The 19677-nt window shown below is 55.4% G+C and overlaps 6 protein-coding genes across 6 annotated transcripts; 4 read left to right on the top strand and 2 right to left on the bottom strand.

The window, feature by feature from the left end:
- Positions 1-2639: 2639 nt before the first annotated feature.
- On the top strand, positions 2640-3346 carry GMORB2_3159 (uncharacterized protein; the record flags this gene model as incomplete). The annotated part of the gene is made up of 2 exons (XM_035465135.1): positions 2640-3077; positions 3341-3346. 2 exons carry the CDS (start codon positions 2640-2642, stop codon positions 3344-3346), a joined length of 444 nt encoding a protein of 147 aa, XP_035319010.1.
- A 190-nt stretch (positions 3347-3536) lies between these two features.
- On the top strand, positions 3537-5058 carry GMORB2_3158 (FHA protein; the record flags this gene model as incomplete). The annotated part of the gene is made up of 3 exons (XM_035465134.1): positions 3537-4099; positions 4282-4333; positions 4471-5058. 3 exons carry the CDS (start codon positions 3537-3539, stop codon positions 5056-5058), a joined length of 1203 nt encoding a protein of 400 aa, XP_035319009.1.
- A 1013-nt stretch (positions 5059-6071) lies between these two features.
- GMORB2_3157 (mitochondrial-processing peptidase subunit alpha) lies at positions 6072-7833 on the top strand (the record flags this gene model as incomplete). The annotated part of the gene is made up of 2 exons (XM_035465133.1): positions 6072-6221; positions 6421-7833. 2 exons carry the CDS (start codon positions 6072-6074, stop codon positions 7831-7833), a joined length of 1563 nt encoding a protein of 520 aa, XP_035319008.1.
- Positions 7834-8346: 513 nt separating this feature from the next.
- On the bottom strand, positions 8347-10852 carry GMORB2_3156 (uncharacterized protein; the record flags this gene model as incomplete). The annotated part of the gene is made up of 2 exons (XM_035465132.1): positions 8347-8904; positions 9005-10852. The coding sequence occupies 2 exons, from the start codon at positions 10850-10852 to the stop codon at positions 8347-8349; spliced, it is 2406 nt and encodes an 801-aa protein (XP_035319007.1).
- A 730-nt stretch (positions 10853-11582) lies between these two features.
- On the top strand, positions 11583-17217 carry GMORB2_3155 (rRNA biogenesis protein RRP5; the record flags this gene model as incomplete). The annotated part of the gene is made up of 3 exons (XM_035465131.1): positions 11583-11966; positions 12050-16468; positions 16651-17217. The coding sequence occupies 3 exons, from the start codon at positions 11583-11585 to the stop codon at positions 17215-17217; spliced, it is 5370 nt and encodes a 1789-aa protein (XP_035319006.1).
- Positions 17218-17380: 163 nt separating this feature from the next.
- Positions 17381-18681, bottom strand: GMORB2_3154 (large subunit ribosomal protein L24e; the record flags this gene model as incomplete). The annotated part of the gene is made up of 4 exons (XM_035465130.1): positions 17381-17401; positions 17845-18313; positions 18479-18583; positions 18677-18681. 4 exons carry the CDS (start codon positions 18679-18681, stop codon positions 17381-17383), a joined length of 600 nt encoding a protein of 199 aa, XP_035319005.1.
- Positions 18682-19677: the final 996 nt, after the last annotated feature.

Raw genomic sequence — 19677 nt, 5'->3', positions numbered from 1 at the left:
GTGTGAGAGAGAGAGAGAGAGTGTGAGAGAGAGAGAGAGAGAGAGAGAGAGAGAGAGAGAGAGAGTCGATACCCGCGCATTCATTAACCATTACGGTGACTCCGTATTAATATACAGGGTTACCGGTCTAGCCTACGCCGTAGTGGTACGATTTGAAGGGCGGACCATGTCTCAGTGCAGGACAGAGGTAATAAAAAAAAAATCAATAAAAAAAATCAATAATATTAATAATAATGATGATAATTATGATATCACAGATTACTGTACTCTGTACTCTGTACTCTGTACTCTGCACTGTTACTCTGTACTGCTACTCCCTACTATTACTCCGTATCCGTACTGCCTACAGAGTATATCACAGAGCTACTTGCCATGATGCTAGGGCAAATGCAGAGAGAGAGAGAGAGAGAGATCAGAGATGGGAGGAGGTGCATCATGACGACGCGGTTGTTTCACGGGCAAATCGTCAGCAAATCCTCTCTGTATTGTTACCTGTCAAGGGGCATCAGTCGAAATATTCTCTTCTTTCTTTTTAAAAAATAAAATAAAAAATAAATAAATAAATAAAATCGTTCTTCTTTTTTTAAATCCCTCTACTCCCTCTCTACCTGTATTGACGTATATTCCCAGCAGTCAGCCAGACCTGGTTGCGGCATGGTAAACCCCGAACGCAGGGGACGGATCCATCACCCTCTACGGGTACAAGCTATCACCCCCGTACGCTACGGGCAGACTGGCTCTCTCTAGCGCAAATGCACAGGGTGACGTGGGGATGCAGAGGCTGGATCAAGGCCAGCCAGCGTCCTCTCCCCCCCCCCCCCCCCCCCTCCGGCGGGCTCTTCTCTGACAGCTGCCGTCTACGGTGGCTTATGACGGAGCTGCCGTGCTAGCCCGTGGCCCGTGTGCGGAAGGGGGAGAGGGAGGAGGGTATAGGAGAAGGTAGAGAGGAGAGGGATCAGATCAGGTGCCAGCGTCTCACGGTCTTTTCTTCTTCTTCTTCTCTTCAGTTTGTTTCTCAACCTTCATCATCTTCTACACACGTAGCGGAGTATCGATGCTGCGCAGGTCGGGTGCTTCTCTGGCCTCGTGGACGGCAGGGGCGCGTGCTCTGTCCCAGCGGCTCCAGCCTACGCATGTACGGTCGGTCACGTACCCGCTACACGCCTCAGACGGCTCTCCAGCGCAGCTGCACGGGGACTAGGGCTGGGCAGCCTGGCACTCGCAGGCGGCGCTCTACCCATACCGGAGTGCATGGTGGCAGGTAGGCAGGTCGGTAGGCAGGTAGGTAGGGCAGGTAGGTAGGGCAGGTAGGTGCCGTCCACAGCGCTCGTGCCCTGTGGTGATGGGAGCACGTACCGGTCACCCGTGCTCACGCGGCACCCGCACCCGGTGCGATGCACGCACGGCACGGTGAGGGAGAGGATCGAATGGATGATACACGTAATCCTGTGCGGATTACAGATTACGGCTCCACGGTACGCGGCACGACGAGAGAAGACTGCTCCTCGTACGTATGATACGAATAGACAGGTACGAGAGAGTGATGGGTGGAATAGAGTCCATCGGCCACAATGTACGGGCAGCATGTCACAGATTCATACCGAGTGACGATGATGCGAGAGCTGTCCGGGAGAAGAGACGAGGAGGACATGAAAATAAAAAATACAAGAGAATAATCGTACAGATTCCAGATTGCTCGTAATGCTTTCCCGGTCCAGACCGCACATTGCCGGTCTTACGCGGTTGCACTAACCAAGAGGTACTCGTATAATACTGACAGCCTCAGTCATGCATATTTATCGGCACCGCGACTGCTCCCTACGCTAGACTCTTCGACTCCTGGCGTCCGATTGTCATTACGATGACTGAGCAGTGACCACGGATTTGGTCGGTATTGTCAACATGTATCGTGCATGTACCGGAGGTACGGATAGAGAGCTAGTATAATCTGTACATGAGATTGGAAGACAAAGATTCGGGTACATGACTACTTTACTGTACGAGTCCCGCCCCCCTTCTCCTTCTCAATGACTTTTTTTTTTTTTTTTTTTTTTTTTGGATTTCTCTGAAAAATCAAAACAGAAAAAAATTTATTACCTGTACACTCTCAAGGTCGGTGCACACTGCAGAGTACAGGCACTGCAGAGCAATAGTACCGAGGATTCCATTATCCATTATTCCATTTCTCCATCTCTCCTATCCCTAATTGCAGCTTTCCTCTCCCAACCCTTCTTCTCGAGCTGGACGTCTTCTTCCGTATCTTCGAATCCCTCGAGCTGAGAGAGAGAGAGTTGACTTTGGACGAGACCACCATCACGACCGACGCCACTCAATACAACATATATATCATATATATATATATATACGAGTATATATATCTTTATTACTGGTACCACCACCACCACCACCACCACCCACCACCCACCACCACTATACTCAACTCGGGTCATTCCCTATCTTGAGCGTCCCCCCCCCCCCAACCCAACCCAAAAAAAAAAATACACTGAAGGCAGGCAGGCCGGAGAAGAAAAGAGAAGAAAAAAAAGAGAGAGAGAAGGGAAGAAATTAAGAGGAGAAACAAAAAGTAAAAGAGAAGTGGGGAGGAAGTTCATCAGATGATTCCAGCAGTCGCAACACCAATGTTATTCACCCATTCGGCCAGCTTCTCGTCGCCCGTGCCGCCTGAAGCATTATCAGCAGCGGCAGCAGCAACTTCCGCCGCAGCCACGGCCGGTACCAGCCCTCCCTCATCCAGGTCAAGCCGCCTGCGACGACTCCTCACCCGCGACACCAACAGCAGCAACGCAAGCGGCGGAGACGCAGGAGGAGTGTTCCCAGGAGGTCTGTCGTCCGGATTGTCGTCCGGTCTGTCGTCGGGGCTGTCGTCCGGTCTGTCGTCGGGACTGTCAGGACTCTCCGGCGGTCTGAGACGCTCCAACAGCGAATTCATCGCCTCGTCCATCCCGCGATCAGCAGCACACCGAAGCGGCGGCAGCACCAGCCCCGAATCCCAACCGTCTCCTGCTCCTCCCATCACCTCGTCCAACCGCAGGACCAACAACAATCGTCTCACCCTCGTCAGCTCCGCCCCTGCTCACCATCTCCCACCACCCATCACCACCACCACAGCATCTTCATCCCCATCACATCATCATCATCATCATCAGATTCATCGCCGAAATATTGGCAGCAGCAGCAACAATAACAACACCAACAACAACAACAACAACAACAACAACAACGACAACAACGACAACGACGACGACAACGACAACAACAATAACAACGGCGGTGTCGATAACGCTCAGACTGATAACAACAACGACATCAGTAACAACAGCAATAATCAGCACACCCTCGGCACGACAGTCGTCCAAGGTCCCACCGATACGAACCCCAACCAGCAAGACGAGGCACTTCCCTCGTCAACATCTTCGTCGTCGTCGCCGTCGCCATCGTCATCATCGTCATCATCCCACAACAACGCCAATCTCGACACCGCTGCCGCCACTGCCGCCACTGTCGCCACCGCCACGATGACGAGACCCAGGGCGTCCACGACGGGCGACGCCTTCACATCTGCCGCCGCCGCCGCCGCCGCCGCCTCTTCCACCTCCCCCCAATTCCTCCCGTCCATCCGCCTCTCGGCATACTACGACCCGCGATCCACCCGTCCCTCGCTCACCTTCCCCACCGTGTCGCGCACCCTGCCCACCGGCACCGAGACCATCCGCGTGGGACGCTACTCGGAACGCGACAACCAGCCCGCCATGTCGGCCAGCGTCGGCCTCGGCAACCACCACCAGCCCTCGGCCGCGGCCGTCGGGTTCAAGAGCAAGGTGGTGTCCCGCCGTCACTGCGAGTTCTGGTACGAGAACGGAAAATGGTACATCAGGGACGTCAAGAGCTCTTCCGGCACCTTCCTGAACCACATCCGTCTCAGCCCGCCCTCGCAGGAGAGCAAGGCCTTTCCCGTCAACGACGGAGACATTGTCCAGCTCGGCATCGACTTCAAGGGCGGAGAGGAGATGATATTTCGCTGCGTCAAGATGAGGATCGAGCTGAACCGTGGATGGCAGAATAAGCTCAATACATTCAAGTAAGTCTTCCAGTCATCTCTCTTCCCCCCCTCCCCCTCCAACGGTCGAAAGAGGGGGACACATACACACACACACACACACACATATGTATATATTGTATATATATATAGCATACTAACTTCCACTCTAGCATGGCCGCTCACAAACGTCTGAGGACGATGGCTGCCCCCGCCGGATCCAGCTCTGCCTCAACCTCGTCACAGGACTGTTCCATCTGTCTCAACTCTATCGGAGTACGTTCCTTTTTCCCCTCCCAACTCTTTCTCCCTCCTCATCTTCTCTGAAATCCCCCCTCCTCCCGCTGACCTCAAGAACACAGCCCTGCCAATCTCTATTCGTCGCACCCTGCTCCCACACGTGGCACTTCAAGTGTGTCCGCTCCCTCCTCAACTCGCCCCAGTACCCCATCTTCATCTGTCCCAACTGCCGAGCCGGTGCCGACCTGGAAGCCGACGTCGACGACACCGCAGAGGAGTGGGAGCGGCTCGAAGCCGAGGGAGAGAACGGTGACAGGTCATCGGTCAACGGCGCTCCGCTATCGTCCTCGTCCGACCCTGCTTCCGCTTCCGTCGCCGCTGCTGCCGTCTCCAGCGCCGGTGACGGTGGAGGCAACCGCAACGATGCACCCCTGCCGCCGCTCCCCGTCGACCCAGATGCCATAGACGCGACGCACGACGACGTCAACAGCAGCAGCGAGAACCTCTCGGACAGCAGCAACAATGTCAACGGCGCCGGAAACCTGACACACTCGTCCACGGAACCCCTGCCCATCACCGGGTCGGGACGGGCATCCACCCCGCCCAGGAACGACAGCGGAGCCGCCTCCCCATCGCGAGGACCTATGACGCCGCGTAACGAGGCGGGACCGTGGGTCTTTGACGGCCGCGACCGGGAGGATGCCAGTATGAGCCTCGATGCTGCCGCCGACGTCACCGTCACTGCTGATGCACCGCGGTGATGTCTGCCGCTCTCCTGTCTTGCCTCTCTTGGAGTTCTCGGCTCGCTCCGTCTCGAGAGTATCTCACGATTCTCCGACTCGGAACGGAAAAAGAAAGAAAAAATAGCATTGCCTGCCATGGCATGCTTGGTGTAGCGTAGATTGGGTTGTTGGAAGTTTCCTCCTTCTCGAGAACGACTGTTTATTCGAAATTGCCCCTATAGAAGGATAGCGGGTGGGATGCTGGTGGGTTTGCATTTGCTTATATTCTTTTCTATCCTTGTGGTTGTCTCCTCCCTCTACACTCACTTCCGCTTTCTTCCTCTTCTTATACTCTCTCTTTTCCCCATCTTTCTTGTCTTTTAGTATCTGCCCCTTCATTTCCTAGCATTGGGGTCATTGAGGATGGTTACAGATGGGTTCCCTCTCCATCGAGGTTCTAATCTTTGCTTTTTTCTTTCTTCTTCTTTTCTTGTCTCCCCTCTTGTTCTTGTATGGCCTTTGCCTCTGTCTTGTATTCGTCTTCGTCTTTGTTGTCATCCGTCGCCGTCGTCGTTGTTTTATGTTCAAGGTCTTTTTATTTTATTTTATTATTTTATTTTTATTTTTTCTTTATTTTGCGTAGAGAGCGTTGTTCCGGTATAGTTTTACGCATTTAGGAGACGTACTCCCCCCACATAATGCCATTGTTTTTCCAATTGTCATAATTCAAAGTTTCTACACATTGTTTTAGTCTAAGCTCGTCTTGTATCCGACTGAAAAATGTTTATATGACAAGTATTCATCAAACAAATCTGTGGCCTTCCCAGGTGATATATGTGGACGTGACGTACCTCATGGTTGGTAATACTGACAATGTGGTCTAATTGACCCGAGCTAATACCGAGAAACAACATACAATTTTCTGACCGACCCCCCCCCCCCCCCCCCCCCCCCCCCTACGAAAACACCAACTCCCCATTATCAACGACTCAATTCAACAACCACCGATACACACCCACAACACCTCTCCCTCGGACAGAAATACAGCTACCATGCTTAGACAGTTTGGTGCAAGGCTGCACTCGAGGGCGAGGGCGGCCTCAACCGTCTCGAATCTAGTCAGGAAGACGGCGACCAACTCGTCTACCCTGACTCACAGGAGGAGTATCGGGTCTACAGTGGTTGTTGATGGGATTCCCAAGGTATGTGACGTCAGGCAGAAGAGATGGTTTTTGACGAGAGAATCAGAATTGAAAGGAGGGAGAAGAAGAGAGTATGGGGAGAGAAAGAAGGAAGAAACAAAAAGAAACAAAAAAGAAAAAAGAACAGAGGGGGGGAAAGAAAAGAAAAAAGGCGAAGAAAAAAGACGAAAAGAGACGGAACACAGCTGACCGGAAATAGGAACCAACGGAACTGGACCGGATCACGACGCTACCAAACGGGCTACGCGTAGCCTCCGAGGCCCTCCCGGGCTCCTTCTCGGGGGTGGGGGTGTACATCGAGGCCGGGTCTCGGTTCGAGGACGCCTCCCTCCGGGGCGTGTCGCACATCATGGACCGGCTGGCCTTCAAGTCGACGTCGACGCGGACCGCGGACGAGATGTTGGAGACGGTGGAGGCGCTCGGGGGCAACATCCAGTGCGCGTCGTCGCGCGAGTCGATGATGTACCAGGCCGCGACGTTCAACGGGTCGGTGCCGACGACGGCGGCGCTGCTGGCCGAGACGATACGGGACCCGCTCAACACGGACGAAGAGGTGGCGGCGCAGCTGGAGACGGCGCGCTACGAGATCGCCGAGATCTGGGCCAAGCCCGAGCTCATCCTGCCCGAGCTGGTGCACACGGCCGCCTTCCGGGACAACACGCTGGGCAACCCGCTGCTGTGCCCGGAGGAGCGCCTGGGCGAGATCGACAGGGCCACCGTGTCGAGGTACCGCGATGCCTTCTACAGCCCCGAGCGCATCGTCATGGCCTTTGCCGGCGTGGAGCACGACCGGGCCGTCAGGCTGGCAGAGCAGTACTTTGGCGACATGAGCCGCAGTCCCTCCTCGTCCTCGTTGGAGCTGCTGAGGAGCCGGCAAGCCTCGCACTACACGGGCGGGTTCCTGGCGCTGCCGCCGCAGCCCCCGTCCCTCAACAACGTCAACTTCACGCACATCCACCTCGCCTTCGAGGGCCTGCCGGTGACGTCGGACGACATCTACGCGCTCGCGACGCTGCAGACGCTCCTCGGCGGCGGCGGATCCTTCTCGGCCGGCGGGCCGGGCAAGGGCATGTACTCACGGCTGTACACCAACGTGCTCAACCAGCACGGCTTCGTGGAGTCGTGCGTGGCCTTTAACCACTCGTACACGGACTCCGGGCTCTTCGGCATCTCGGCCTCCTGCCTACCCGGCCACACCTCGGCCATGCTGGACATCATGTGCCAGCAGCTGCACGCGCTGACGCTGGACACGGGCCTGGCCCGCCTGCAGCCCCAGGAGGTCGAGCGGGCCAAGAACCAGCTCCGGTCGAGCCTGCTGATGAACCTCGAGAGCCGCATGGTCGAGCTCGAGGACCTGGGCCGCTCCGTCCAGGTCCACGGCCGCAAGGTGCCGGTCCGCGAAATGTGCCGCCGCATAGAGCAGCTCTCCGTCGACGACCTGCGCCGCGTGGCCCGCGACGTCGTCGGCGGCGCCGTCGCCAACCCAGGTCGCGGCAGCGGCGCCCCCACCGTCGTCCTCCAGGAGGCGCAGGCCTACGGTCTGACCAGCCATACCATGAGCTGGGATAAGATTCAGGACCGCATCGACAAGTGGATGCTCGGGAGGAGATGATGATTGACAAGAAAGCGTCAGGACGATCCTGATCAGGTTGTACTTTATATTTGTTTTTTTATTTGTCATAGATAAAAAAAAATGTGTATAATACTATCAAGAACGAGGAAGGAAATGGGGATTTTAATGCCATCTTTCTTTTGGGGAGTTTTTTTGTCTTTTTTTTCTTTGTGGAACAGAAGGAGGAGAAGGAGATGAAAAAGAACAGATATATTGTCCATATCAGGCAGCGAACACTAGAGAGTGAGCAGGACTATTGTATTATCTTGTACTCGGTGCCAAAAAGACTAATGATGTCTGTCCATCGAGCGAAGCGAGGAATAAGGCTCCCTTGGCAAGGGTCGCCCGAGGCACAACACGCACGTACGAGTGCTTAGGGGAAAGCATCATGGAGACTCGCGCAGTTGAAACGTCTGTCTTTAAATCTAACATGGTATAATACAAGAAGAAATCCATTCGCTACATGTGTCTCAGCAGAAAAAAGAAGGCAAAGGGAAAAAGCAAGAACGGGCCCTACAGCTTTGACCGCACCGCCTCCAACCTATACTTAACATCCTTGAGCGCCTTGTTAGCAGGTCTCCAGTCGTCAAACTGCCTGAGGAGCTCTTGGGCCTCCTGGCTCAGCTCCGTCTTGACAAACTCCTCCTCCAGAAGACCGCGCATGATCCACGGCAGCACATAAGGGTTGGGCTGCTGCGCCGACGGCTGGTTGGGTCCCTGCTGGCCGCTGGGCACGGCGCCTCCGTGGCGGCGGATCTCGCATTCTGGGTGCTGGTTTTCCTTGCTCTTCTGGCCATGGCCGGGGGCCGTCGTCGTCTCGAGAGCGTGCGAGATGGCCAGATCGTATACCTGGTCGTCGTAGTAGAGGCGCGAGTGGCCATCGCCGCTGTACAGGGAGCCCGCCAAGGGGACGGACAGTTCACGGATGAGACCGTGCTCCGTGACGCCTAGGTTGCGCAGCTTGAGCGCGAAGCCCACCAGGTGGGAGATGAAATCGGGGGCGTGGATGCGTCCGTCGATGAAGACGGCCCGGTAGATGTAAGGATGGTTTGCGGGTGAGTAGACGGCCGACTGTGTGTGCGAGTTAGAGTCAGTCGGACTGTCTGTCGCAGCAGCAGAGTTAAGGGGGGGGGGGCAAGACTATGTGGCTGGGACTTACCTCCATAGGCACCAGCTGGTCGTCAATACTTCCTATGAAGGTGATGCGCGAGCCGTAGTTCAGCACACGCTTTAGCGCTGCCTCGAACCGCTGTGAATTTGCCGATTCCGGTTTGCCAAAGTCCCATAGTTCCGCCGCCGATCCCATGAGTATACCGGACTTGTACTCGGGAAACGGACCCAACGAGACGCCAGCCATGGCACAGACGCCAATCTTGGCCTTGGTTACGATGCCCAGGTCGATGAGCTTCTCAAGGAGCATGATGCTGACGGGCACGCCCTGCGAGTGACACGAGAACAGAATCAGGTCCGCCTGGCGTATGTGCTCCGTCCAGTTGAGCATGAGCTTCCATAGGTTTTCCACCCGCTCGTTGATCTTGCCCTCGCCCTCCAGTGCCACTTTTTCAATGTCGCAGTCCGGAGATCCATGATTCTCCGCCCATCTTCGTATGGCCTCGGCACCTAGGCTGGCAAACCGCAGCGATGTTCCCGTCGGCTGCCCAATCATCGGACGAAGGTATGTTGCCGGAAAAAGTCCATGGACACCTATGGAGATGGCCTTCCGGATCTTGGGAGGGTCCTTGAGACGAAATACGTGGTTCACCGGAGGGTCCTGTGATCTCAGAACGAGCTGAGAAATCTGCTTGAGAATAGATGGGCTCTGCTTCATCTGGTATGTACTAGAGAAGGAAGGGAGCAGTAGATTCTTCTGTCCCTTTGTCGCTGTTTCCGACTCGGTCGTTGATTTGTTTGAGCTCTCAGTCTTGGCTTGTGCCGGCGCTGGCATGGTGGCGGGCTGTTGTTGAGGAGGTTGAGCCTGGGGTGTTGAAGCCCCGGATGGGAAAGGCGATGGCACCTCGTTGTCCATCGACTGAGGCCGATTTCTCTTGTTAGTCCTCCTCCAGGTTAGCATGCCGCCTCCCTGTTCGCCCTTTTTGTTCTTGATATCATTCGGCGGCGGCATTTCGCCCTCCGTCATGGGTTGTGGATGCGCCTCGGAGCCCTCGCCCATGATTGCAATTTCGCCTGATTCATCCTGGGACACGTATCCCTTGTCCTTAGGAGAGTCTCTTGACCAGAAAGCCCATGTGGAGCCGGCTTTTGGAGCCGGGCCTGGCTTCTGCTGCTGCTGCTGCTGTTGTTGCTGCTGGGCAGGCTGTTCGACATCGGGCATGGCGACATCCTCACTGGTCGGGTTGGCCTGTTCAGCCTCGAGCGTGGGCTCGCCAGGGCCTGTATTTTTTTGTGTCGGTGTGTTGGCCGCTGACCACAGCCCAAACCACGATGTTGACCTCTGCCCCTCGACGCTGGGGCCATCCGGTTGGGTTGTTTGTGCGGCGGGTGTACTAGTTTGAGGAGGAGCGGCTTCCGAACCTTCCTTCTCAACTGACGTTGGTTTCGTTTCAGACCCCCGTTGCGTACCTACGGTAGGAATCCCGGGCCACCATCCTAGCCATCCTGTCGAAGGAGCATGAGCGTCTGGTGTAGCAGCCGACGTACTGGACTCGGCTAGTGGCTCATCGTTATTTGTCGCATCGGGAGCCTCGCCCTCTGCAGCGTTCCCATGATGATCTGGGGCGTTGGCGGTGCTGTTATCCTCTTCGGCAGGCTTGCCATCTTCGTCGGTTTTATGCATTCTGTTCTCGGGACCCCGCGATGCGCTGGATCCGCTCCGTCCACGACTGGCCGTACTGTATGTCTCGCCGTCTTTGCTGTGTTCAAAACGGCTGAGATCAGGTGCTCTACCAGACCTGACAGTCCCTCCAGATATATTCTCCTGGGTGACGGATGTTGATGGTGAGGCCTTAGAGATTCTCGGCCAGGACCTATACCAGCTTTGGGACTTGCGGACCTTGGACATGCATGCATAATTAGCACCTGGCCAACTCACACCACATTACACATACGTGAGGCAGGTGGGGTCGAAAACCAACCTGATTGAAGGAGGACTGTGAAGCCCTGGCGTGGGCTGGTTTGGGCGGTGGCATTCGCTCTCGGCTGCTATCTTTCGCGCTCGACTCCGATGGTGACGTCGATGGTTGTTGGATTTGGGGCCGAGGTATGGCTGGACAGTCGCCCGTGGCAGCAGACGGCGTTTTGTTTTCTGGGTTGGGGCGCTGTCGCTTCCGCGGAAGCATTATGAAGTTACCAAAGGGCAAGATAATAGGCCAGAGAGTATAGAGGAATAACCACAGACCATGATGGTTGGGATGTAAGGAGCAGACAACTTGACAGGCATGTGCAGATGAAGTAAGAGAGCGGTGTTTATATGTCAGCAGACAGCCGGTGCCTGGAATTGAGGCTACAGCGCATCTTCAGCGTAGACATGCGCTGGAAACCCACTGTGGGACATCCATACCCCACCGGAGAGATAAGAATACTGATATATCTTATCGTCCGATTATCTTATCGCGAACGATAATACTTTCTTATCGCTCTTATAGACGTACCGTCAGAGGGTCCAGGAAAAAAAAAAAAAAAAAAAAACTTGGCCCAGCATCGCCAGTCTGTCGCATTAAACTACAACATACCAGGCTCTCCGGCGGGCAATAAGCAAAGCAGCCGTCCCAACGCCTGCATTGTTTTCCGCTATGAGCACTCTCAAGAGAAAAGACGCCCCCGGAGGCGAGAGACCCGAAAAGAAGGCCAAAAAGACAAAGGATATCTCATCTTCCAGCAGAGATGCGAAGCCTTCCACCACCAAGCCCGCCGCCGACAAGCCCAAGTCGGTTGTCTCTATCCTCAAGGATGAAGAGCCCATGTTTCCCCGAGGAGGTGGCAGCGTTCTGACGCCCCTCGAACAGAGGCAGATTCAGCTCGACGCCAAGGCAGACGCCATGCACGAGGACGAGTTCGACACGGCCACCAAGGGCGCCAAGAAAAAGAAGACCAAGGCTGCCGCGAAGAGCGCAAAGACGACCGGGTCGAAGAAAGCCGATGAGGACTCTGTCAAGGTGGAGAGTCTCAGTTTTAAGGTACAGTACAAACCGTCCTCAATTCCTGCCGTGCACAGTTATCGCACATATCATTGCCGCTAACACCTTGTCCCATCTTCTAGAAGCTCGTCAAGGGATCCCTGGTCCTCGGTCAGATCTCCCGTATAAACCCCCTCGATGTCGAAGTCACCCTCCCCAACAACCTGATCGGCCACGTCTCCATTGTCGCCATCTCGGAGCAGCTTACCGGGAAGCTGGAGCGCGCCGCTGCCGACGACGATACCGAAGAGGAGGACGAGGATGCAGACGACGCCAATGTCGACCTCGCCTCGTTCTTCACCATTGGACAGTACGTCCGAGTCTACGTCGTTTCCACAATGGACGAAGCCGCCACCTCTGGCAAGGGAAGGCGCAAGATTGAGCTCTCAATGCGTCCCACAGAAGCCAACGCTGGGATGGGGATGGACGAGCTGGTTGCCAACACCACCGTCATGGCGTCAGTTATCAGTGTCGAGGACCACGGTTGCGTCATGGACATCGGTATCCCCAACGTGAGGGCCTTCCTGCCCAAGGGCGAGATCGACCCGGCCACCATAGCCGAGGACCGCCTCCAGACCGGCGCTGTCCTCCTTTGCTCCGTCACTGGAAAGGTGTCTAGCGGCAAGGTCGCTCAGCTCTCCCTTCTCGACAAGCGCCTGCGCAACGTCAAGGCCGTCCCCTCCGAGGCCACCACCATCAACACGTACCTCCCTGGTACCTGTGCCGATATCTTGGTGACCAACACCGACAGGCGCGGTCTTGCCGGTAAGATCATGGGCCACGTCGATGCCACGGCCGACCTGATCCACTCGGGCGTCGGCCCGTCCGGTGTCGACCTGGATTCCACCTACAAGATTGCGACCAAAGTCAAGGCTCGCATCATCTGCACGTTCCCTACAGCCAAGGAGCCCAAGCTGGGTATCTCGCTCCTGCCGCACATCTCCACGCTGGGGAGGAAGCTTCCCAACAAGAGCAAGAAGACGCCGACAGAAGTCCTGCCCATCTCATCCCTCGTCGAGAAGTGCACCGTTAAGCATGTCGAGACCGAGATCGGTCTCTTTGTCGACATCGGCGTCCCCGACCTGAGCGGCTTCGTCCACATTTCCCGCGTCAAGGACGGAAAGGTGGACGCCCTGTTCGAGAGCAGTGGACCTTACAAGAAGGGCTCGGTCCACCAGGGTCGCGTTGTTGGATACAACGAGATGGATGGCCTCTTCCACCTGTCATTTGAGAAGACTGTTCTCGAACAGCCCTTTATTCGTCTTGAGGATGTGCCCATTGGCGAAGTAGTCAACTGCGAGGTGGAGAAGCTCGTCATCGACGGAGAGGGTGTGTCTGGTCTCATCCTCAAGGTCGCCGAGGGCATCACCGGCTTTGTCACCGAACGCCACCTGGCCGACGTTCATCTTCAGCACCCTGAGAAGAAGTTCAGGGAGGGTATGAAAGTCAAGGCCAGGGTCCTCTCCACGGACCCGCCCAAGAGGAGGATGAAGCTGACGATGAAGAAGACGCTCGTCAACTCCGAGGCCCCCATTATCAAGTCGTACGATGATGTGAGCGTCGGCATGCAGGTTCCCGGAACCATCATCAAAATACAGTCCAACGGCGCCCACATCCAGTTCTACGGCAACCTCAAGGGCTTCCTCCCCGTGGGCGAGATGAGCGAGGCATATATCCGTGACCCGAACGAGCACTTCCGCCTCGGCCAGGTCGTCTCGGTCCACGTCCTCGACGTCGACCCCGAACTCAGGAGGCTCGTGGTCTCGTGCAAGGACCCGGCTGCATTTGGCCTTGACAAGCAGGCAGCCCTCAAGAAGCTACAGGTCGGCGACCTTGTCAATGGCAAGGTGACGCAAAAGACTGAGGACCAGGTATACGTCGAGCTTGCCGATGGTGGTCTGAAGGCCATGCTTCCCGTCGGACACCTGACCGACAAGTCCATGTCCAAGAACCAGTTCGCCATGAAGCGCATCAACGTCGGACAGTCCCTGTCGGAGCTCATGGTGATTGAGAAGGACGACAAGCGCCGGGTCATCATCCTGACGCAAAAGCACAGCCTCGTGGACGCTTCCAAGAACAAGAAGCTCCTGACCACCTTTGAGGACGCCAAGGTAGGCGCAATTGTTTCGGGATTCGTCAGGAACATTACGCAGACGGCCGTCTTTGTCCAGTTTGGCGCCCACCTGCTCGCTCTGCTGCCCAAGTCCCGCCTGCCGGCCGAGACTCACACCAAGTCCGACTTTGGCTTCCACAAGAACCAGTCCATAGAAGTCAAGATCATCTCGGTCATCCCGGACCTCCACCGCATCATGGTGGCCTTGCCCTCTGCGACTGACGACGAAGAGCCTACTTCTAAGAAGGCCAGCCACAAGGCTGCCCCTGCCCCCGACGACAACCTGACGGAAGGCAGCATCACCAAAGTCAAGGTATCGTCCATCAAGGAGACGCAGATGAACGTTCAGGTCCTCAACAGCGAGGTCCAGGGCCGTATCGACATCTCGCAGGTCTTTGACAGCTGGGACGAGATCGACAACGCCAAGGAGCCCCTGACCAAGTTCCACCGGGGCCAGGTACTCAGAGCCAAGGTTCTGGGCGTGCACGACGCCAAGGACCACCGCTTCCTCCCCATCTCGCACCGCTCGACGCACTCGACCCTAGAGTTCACCGTCAAGGACAGCCTCCTCAAGGCTAGCGGCGCGTCGGAGCCCCTCTCGCTGGAGCAGATCAAGGTTGGCGACCAGCACATTGCCTTTGTCAACAATGTGACGCCGGCATTTCTGTGGGCCAACCTGTCGCCAAAGGTACGCGGCCGCATCTCCGCCATGGACGCGTCCAACGACTTGTCGCTGCTGAGCGACCTGCCCGGCAACTTCCCCCCGGGCTGCGCGCTCAAGGTCCGCGTCACGGCGGTCGATGCCGACAACAGCCGCCTCGACCTGTCGGCACGGTCGGCCAACGCTGCCGCTGCCATCACCTGGGACTCGCTAAGGCCCAACATGACGCTTCCCGGACGTGTCACCAAGGTCAACGACCGTCAGGTGCTCGTCAACCTCAGCGACACCGTCTCTGGTCCCGTGCACCTGCCCGACATGGCAGACAGGTACGACGACGTCAACACGCTCAAATACAGGAAGAACGATATTGTGCGTGTCTCGGTGGTTGAGGTTGACAGCAGCAACAAGAGGCTGCGGCTGTCGATGCGCCCCTCGCGCATCCTGAGCTCAGCCTCGACCGTGACCGATCGGGAGATCACCGACTTCTCGCAGGTGCACTCGGGCGACATTGTCCGCGGCTTCGTCAAGAACGTGTCGGATAAGGGCCTGTTCGTCCTGCTGGGTGGACAGGTGACGGGCCTCGTCAAGATTGCCAACCTGTCGGACCGGTTCCTCAAGAACTGGAAAGACGAGTTTCAGGTCGACCAGCTAGTCAAGGGTCGCGTGCTATCGGTGGAAGCGGCGACGCGCCAGCTGGAGCTCAGCCTCAAGTCGTCAGCCTTGGACGAGGACTACACGCCTCCGGTGACGCTCGCGGAGCTCAAGGAGGGCCAGGTGGTCACGGGAAGGGTGCGCAAGGTGGAGGACTTTGGCGCCTTCATCCTGGTGGACAACTCTGCCAACATCAGCGGTCTGTGCCACCGCAGCCAGATGGCCGAGAAGCCCGTCGAGGACGCCACCAAGCTCTACAAGGAGGGCGACGTGGTCAAGGCCATAATCCTGAGCATCGATGCTAAGAAGAAGAGGATCAGCTTTGGTCTCAAACCTTCCTTCTTCGACGACGAGGACGAAGACATGGACTCGGACAATGACGGCGCTCTCCTGGAAGATGGCTCGGACGATGAAGACAGCGATGCCGAGATGGCCGACGGCGGTGCTGCCCTGCAGATTCTCGGTACCGACAACCAAATGGATACGGATGATGACGAGGATGAGGACGATGATGAAGGTGATGATGAAGGTGATGATGATGATGACGAGCCGTCCACGCCCAACGGTCTGGGAGCCGGCAAGAAGTCAGCCTGGTTAGCCGATCCCTTTGCCGAAGAGGAGGAGGCATCGTCTGGCTCGGACGACGATGACGGCGACGACGACGACGACAAGAAGTCTTCCTCCAAGAAGAAGAAGGGCGGCAGCAAGAAGTCCTCTGCCGAGGTAGACCGCACAGCCGACCTGGACGCCAAGGGCCCCCAGGCGGCGAGCGACTACGAGCGACTCCTGCTGGACCACCCCGACTCGTCGGAGCTGTGGATCGAGTTTATGATCTTCCAGATGCAGGTCGGCGACCTGAGCAAGGCGCGTGAGGTGGCGGAGAAGGCGGTGCAGAGCATCAACATGAAGGAGGAGGCCAGCAAGCTCAACATGTGGGGGGCGTACCTCAACCTCGAGGTGCAGTACGGCAACAAGAAAACTGTCGAGGACGTCTTCCGTCGGGCCTGCCAGGTCAATGACGAGCAGGAAGTGTATGAGAGGTTGGCCAGCACGTATATCCAATCTGGAAAGTTGAAGGTACGCGCCCCTTTTTTTTTTCCTTTTCTTTTTCTCTTTTCTCACCATCCCTTGCCCTTTCTTTCTATTTCCTCTCCCTCACTCACGCACACACACGCACACGCACACACGCACACACATACGCGCGCTCGCGAAAAGGAAAAAAAAAAGGATAATCAATTGACACAAAGACACATAAACAGGAGGCCGACGCTCTATTCGAAAACATGGTCAAGAAATTCGGCTACAAGTCACCAAACGTGTGGATCAACTACGCACACTTCCTACACGTGACGATGAACGACGTGAAGCGCGCCCGCAGCCTCCTCGGGCGTTCGCAGCAGCAGCACGGCGCCGACAATGTCAACCTGATCAGCCGCTTCGCGGCGCTGGAGTTCCGCTCCCCCAACGGCGAGCCGGAGCGCGGCCGGACCATGTTCGAGGGCATGCTGGCGACGTGGCCCAAGAAGGGCGACCTGTGGAGCCAGCTGCTAGACCTAGAGATGGGCATCGCTGAAGATGACCAGAGGGGCGGCGGCGACCTGACGCCCGTGCGTGACGTGTTCGAGCGGAGGACCCGCGTCAAGGGTCTGAAGCCCAAGCAGGCCGAGAGCTGGTTCAGACGCTGGGCAGCCTGGGAAGGTAAGAGGGACGCCAAGGGTAAGGAGAAGATTATGGCCAAGGCGCAGGAATGGGTAGTCGGGCACAAGTTGAGAAAGGACGTCGAGGCTGCTGCTGCTGCCGCTGCTGCCGACATGGAAGAGGAGTGATTTCTGGCGTTTTTTTATATAATTTTTTTTTAAAAAAAAAATCAGAAAAGTCCTTTTTTTTCTAGTATATCATTTATACATTGTTCAAAGTGCAGGGCAAATATGACAGACAGGTGTTCAAGTACCAGGCAAATGATGAGGCAGGTGTCTTGAACGTCAAGTGTCAAATTACAGAGTAATGATGCTAAATAGTCCAGTATGTAGACAAAAATATGTGTTTTTGGTTTCAATATTTGACATTTGTCATTTTGGGGGGGGTTATTTTTTTTTATTATAGAAAATTCATTCAACGCCAGATGCTCCTAATAATCAACCAACCCAGCAGGAACTTTTTTTTCTTCTCTTTTCTTCTTTTTTCCTCTCTTTCTTTTATTCTCGCTTTCTCTACTCATCAGGTGAAAGGGGAGAGAGAAGAAGGATCCGAGACAGAAGAAGCAGAGGGAGGGGGGGGAGAAAAAGAAAGAAGAAAGGAAGAAGAAGAAAGGGGAAAAGAAAAAAAGAAAAAAAGGGAAAAGAAGAAGAAGAAGAAGAAGGAAAAGGAAAAAGAAGGAACAGTCTCTACTCGACATCCATCTCATCATCATTCTCATCAACAAAGGCAGAAGGCCGAGCCTGGCGAGGGGGCACCTCGTCGACTCCACCGTCGACGTTGACGCGGAGCCTCCTCTTCTCCCCGCCGACAGGACGGCTGATGATCTTCTTGCCGTCCAGGAGTCTGAGCTCCTCGGCCTCGACGTCTTCGGCGGTGGCGCCCATCTCCTGGAGCCTCTTCTTCTCGCTGCCGCGCAGGCGAGGGAGGAGGTGCTCGTTGTCGTTGACGAGGCGCCGGGCGGCGGCGATCTCGCGCTCCCTCTTGCCGGCCATGCGGCGGCGGTAGAAGACGCGCTCGCGGCGGGCGCGCACCTCGGCCACGCGCTCCATGGCCCGCAGCGTCTTGGCCACGAGGTCCCGGTCGTAGCGGACGGGGACGTTGCGACGCGCCCCGAACGCCAGCGTGCTGTCCACCGTCATCTCCTTGCCCGCCGCCTTGCGGAAGGCCTTGGTCCACTTGAGCTTGCGGGGGTTGCGCTTCATCTTGAAGTTCTTGTGGCATTTGCTTCGGCAGAAACGAAAGGAGCGACCTGTTGGCGGTATTGATTAGTATCTTTTTTCTTCCTTCTTCTTCTTCTTCTTCTTCTTCTTCCTCATCCTCCTCCTCCTCCTTCTTCTTCCTTCTTCTTCTTCTTGTTGTTCTCCTGATCATCCTGCTTCGTTCTTCTACTTCTTCCTTCCTGCTCGAATGTCGGTCAACGTACCATCATTGCGGTTAAATGTTATGCCCTTGCTGGGATAGGACGGACGTCCGCAGAAGAAACACGGATCGACACTGTCACGAATGAGAGAGAAGCAAAAAGTCAGATCATAGTCCCTCAAGAAAAAACAATGATAGAAAAAAATGTTAGGAATCTAGCAAACATACCGCATCTTGAAGGTGTTGTTTTTCGGTGTCGAATGATAATAGCCTTGGTTTACTCAAGTTACCATCACCTCTATTTTTTCTGTTCCACCTTTTTTTTCTCATAGTAGCCAKTTTTTTTTTTTTTTKGGGGGGGGGGGGGGGGAACTTTCTGCCGCCCGTGGCCCCTCAACAAAAACACGTGTTATTGGTCAGTAACCGGATCTGTATGTTGTATGTGGGTACTTCCTTTCGGAAGGCGGTGAGGTAGCTTTGCTATTTGAACGTCGTTCATTTCATGACTAAGATATTTGATCACACGATCAGTGTCAGTGCAGCCCCCCCGCGTAACTCGTATAACTAACACCATCGGCTGCTACGGAGTACGCATGCACTAATACCGTATATACACGTAAGCTCCGGAAACGACAACTATCAGACATCGGCAATGGGTGACGCAACGTTGAATCGCAAGGAATCCGATGCTCGTATACTCATCCAACCGGGGCAAATGGAACACTCCAGCCTCTTGTTTTTGAAGTTTTTTATTCTTTTTTTAATGAAAAAGAAAATATGCAGGGTATCTCTGTCAGGCCTAAATTACAAACAGCATGTCTGAAGTTGCGACAATATTGACACATGGCAATGACAGGAAGATTGAAAGCCAAAAACATTGGAACAAGGGCGGTGAAAAACAAATGCAAACGCCATGCCGGAAAAAAGCATCTAACCCTCGGGTCTCATGTGTGATGTGCGATTTTTGTACCTAATAAGCCTCGGCGCATATATTTGGGGTTGAAAAAATGGAGGAAGGGGAAGGAGAAGAGAGGAAAAAGGAAATAGTTGCCGCAGTGGCTTTGTTGTAACAGAGATAGGAAAATTCCGTCAAGGCGAGAAGGGAAAAAAAATGATGAACAAGGGAAAAGGGAAAGGCCGTGACAATTCTTCCCCCCCCCCTCTCTGCGCGATAGAGAAGAGAGAGAAAAGAAGATTAAAATGACACAAAAGGACAGGAGAGAGAGACT

Source organism: Geosmithia morbida (assembly GCF_012550715.1).
Source record: "Geosmithia morbida isolate 1262 chromosome Unknown scaffold_16, whole genome shotgun sequence".
NCBI lineage: Eukaryota > Fungi > Ascomycota > Sordariomycetes > Hypocreales > Bionectriaceae > Geosmithia > Geosmithia morbida.
Note: the sequence above shows the minus strand (reverse complement) of the source record. Positions and strands in the feature narration are given on the sequence as shown.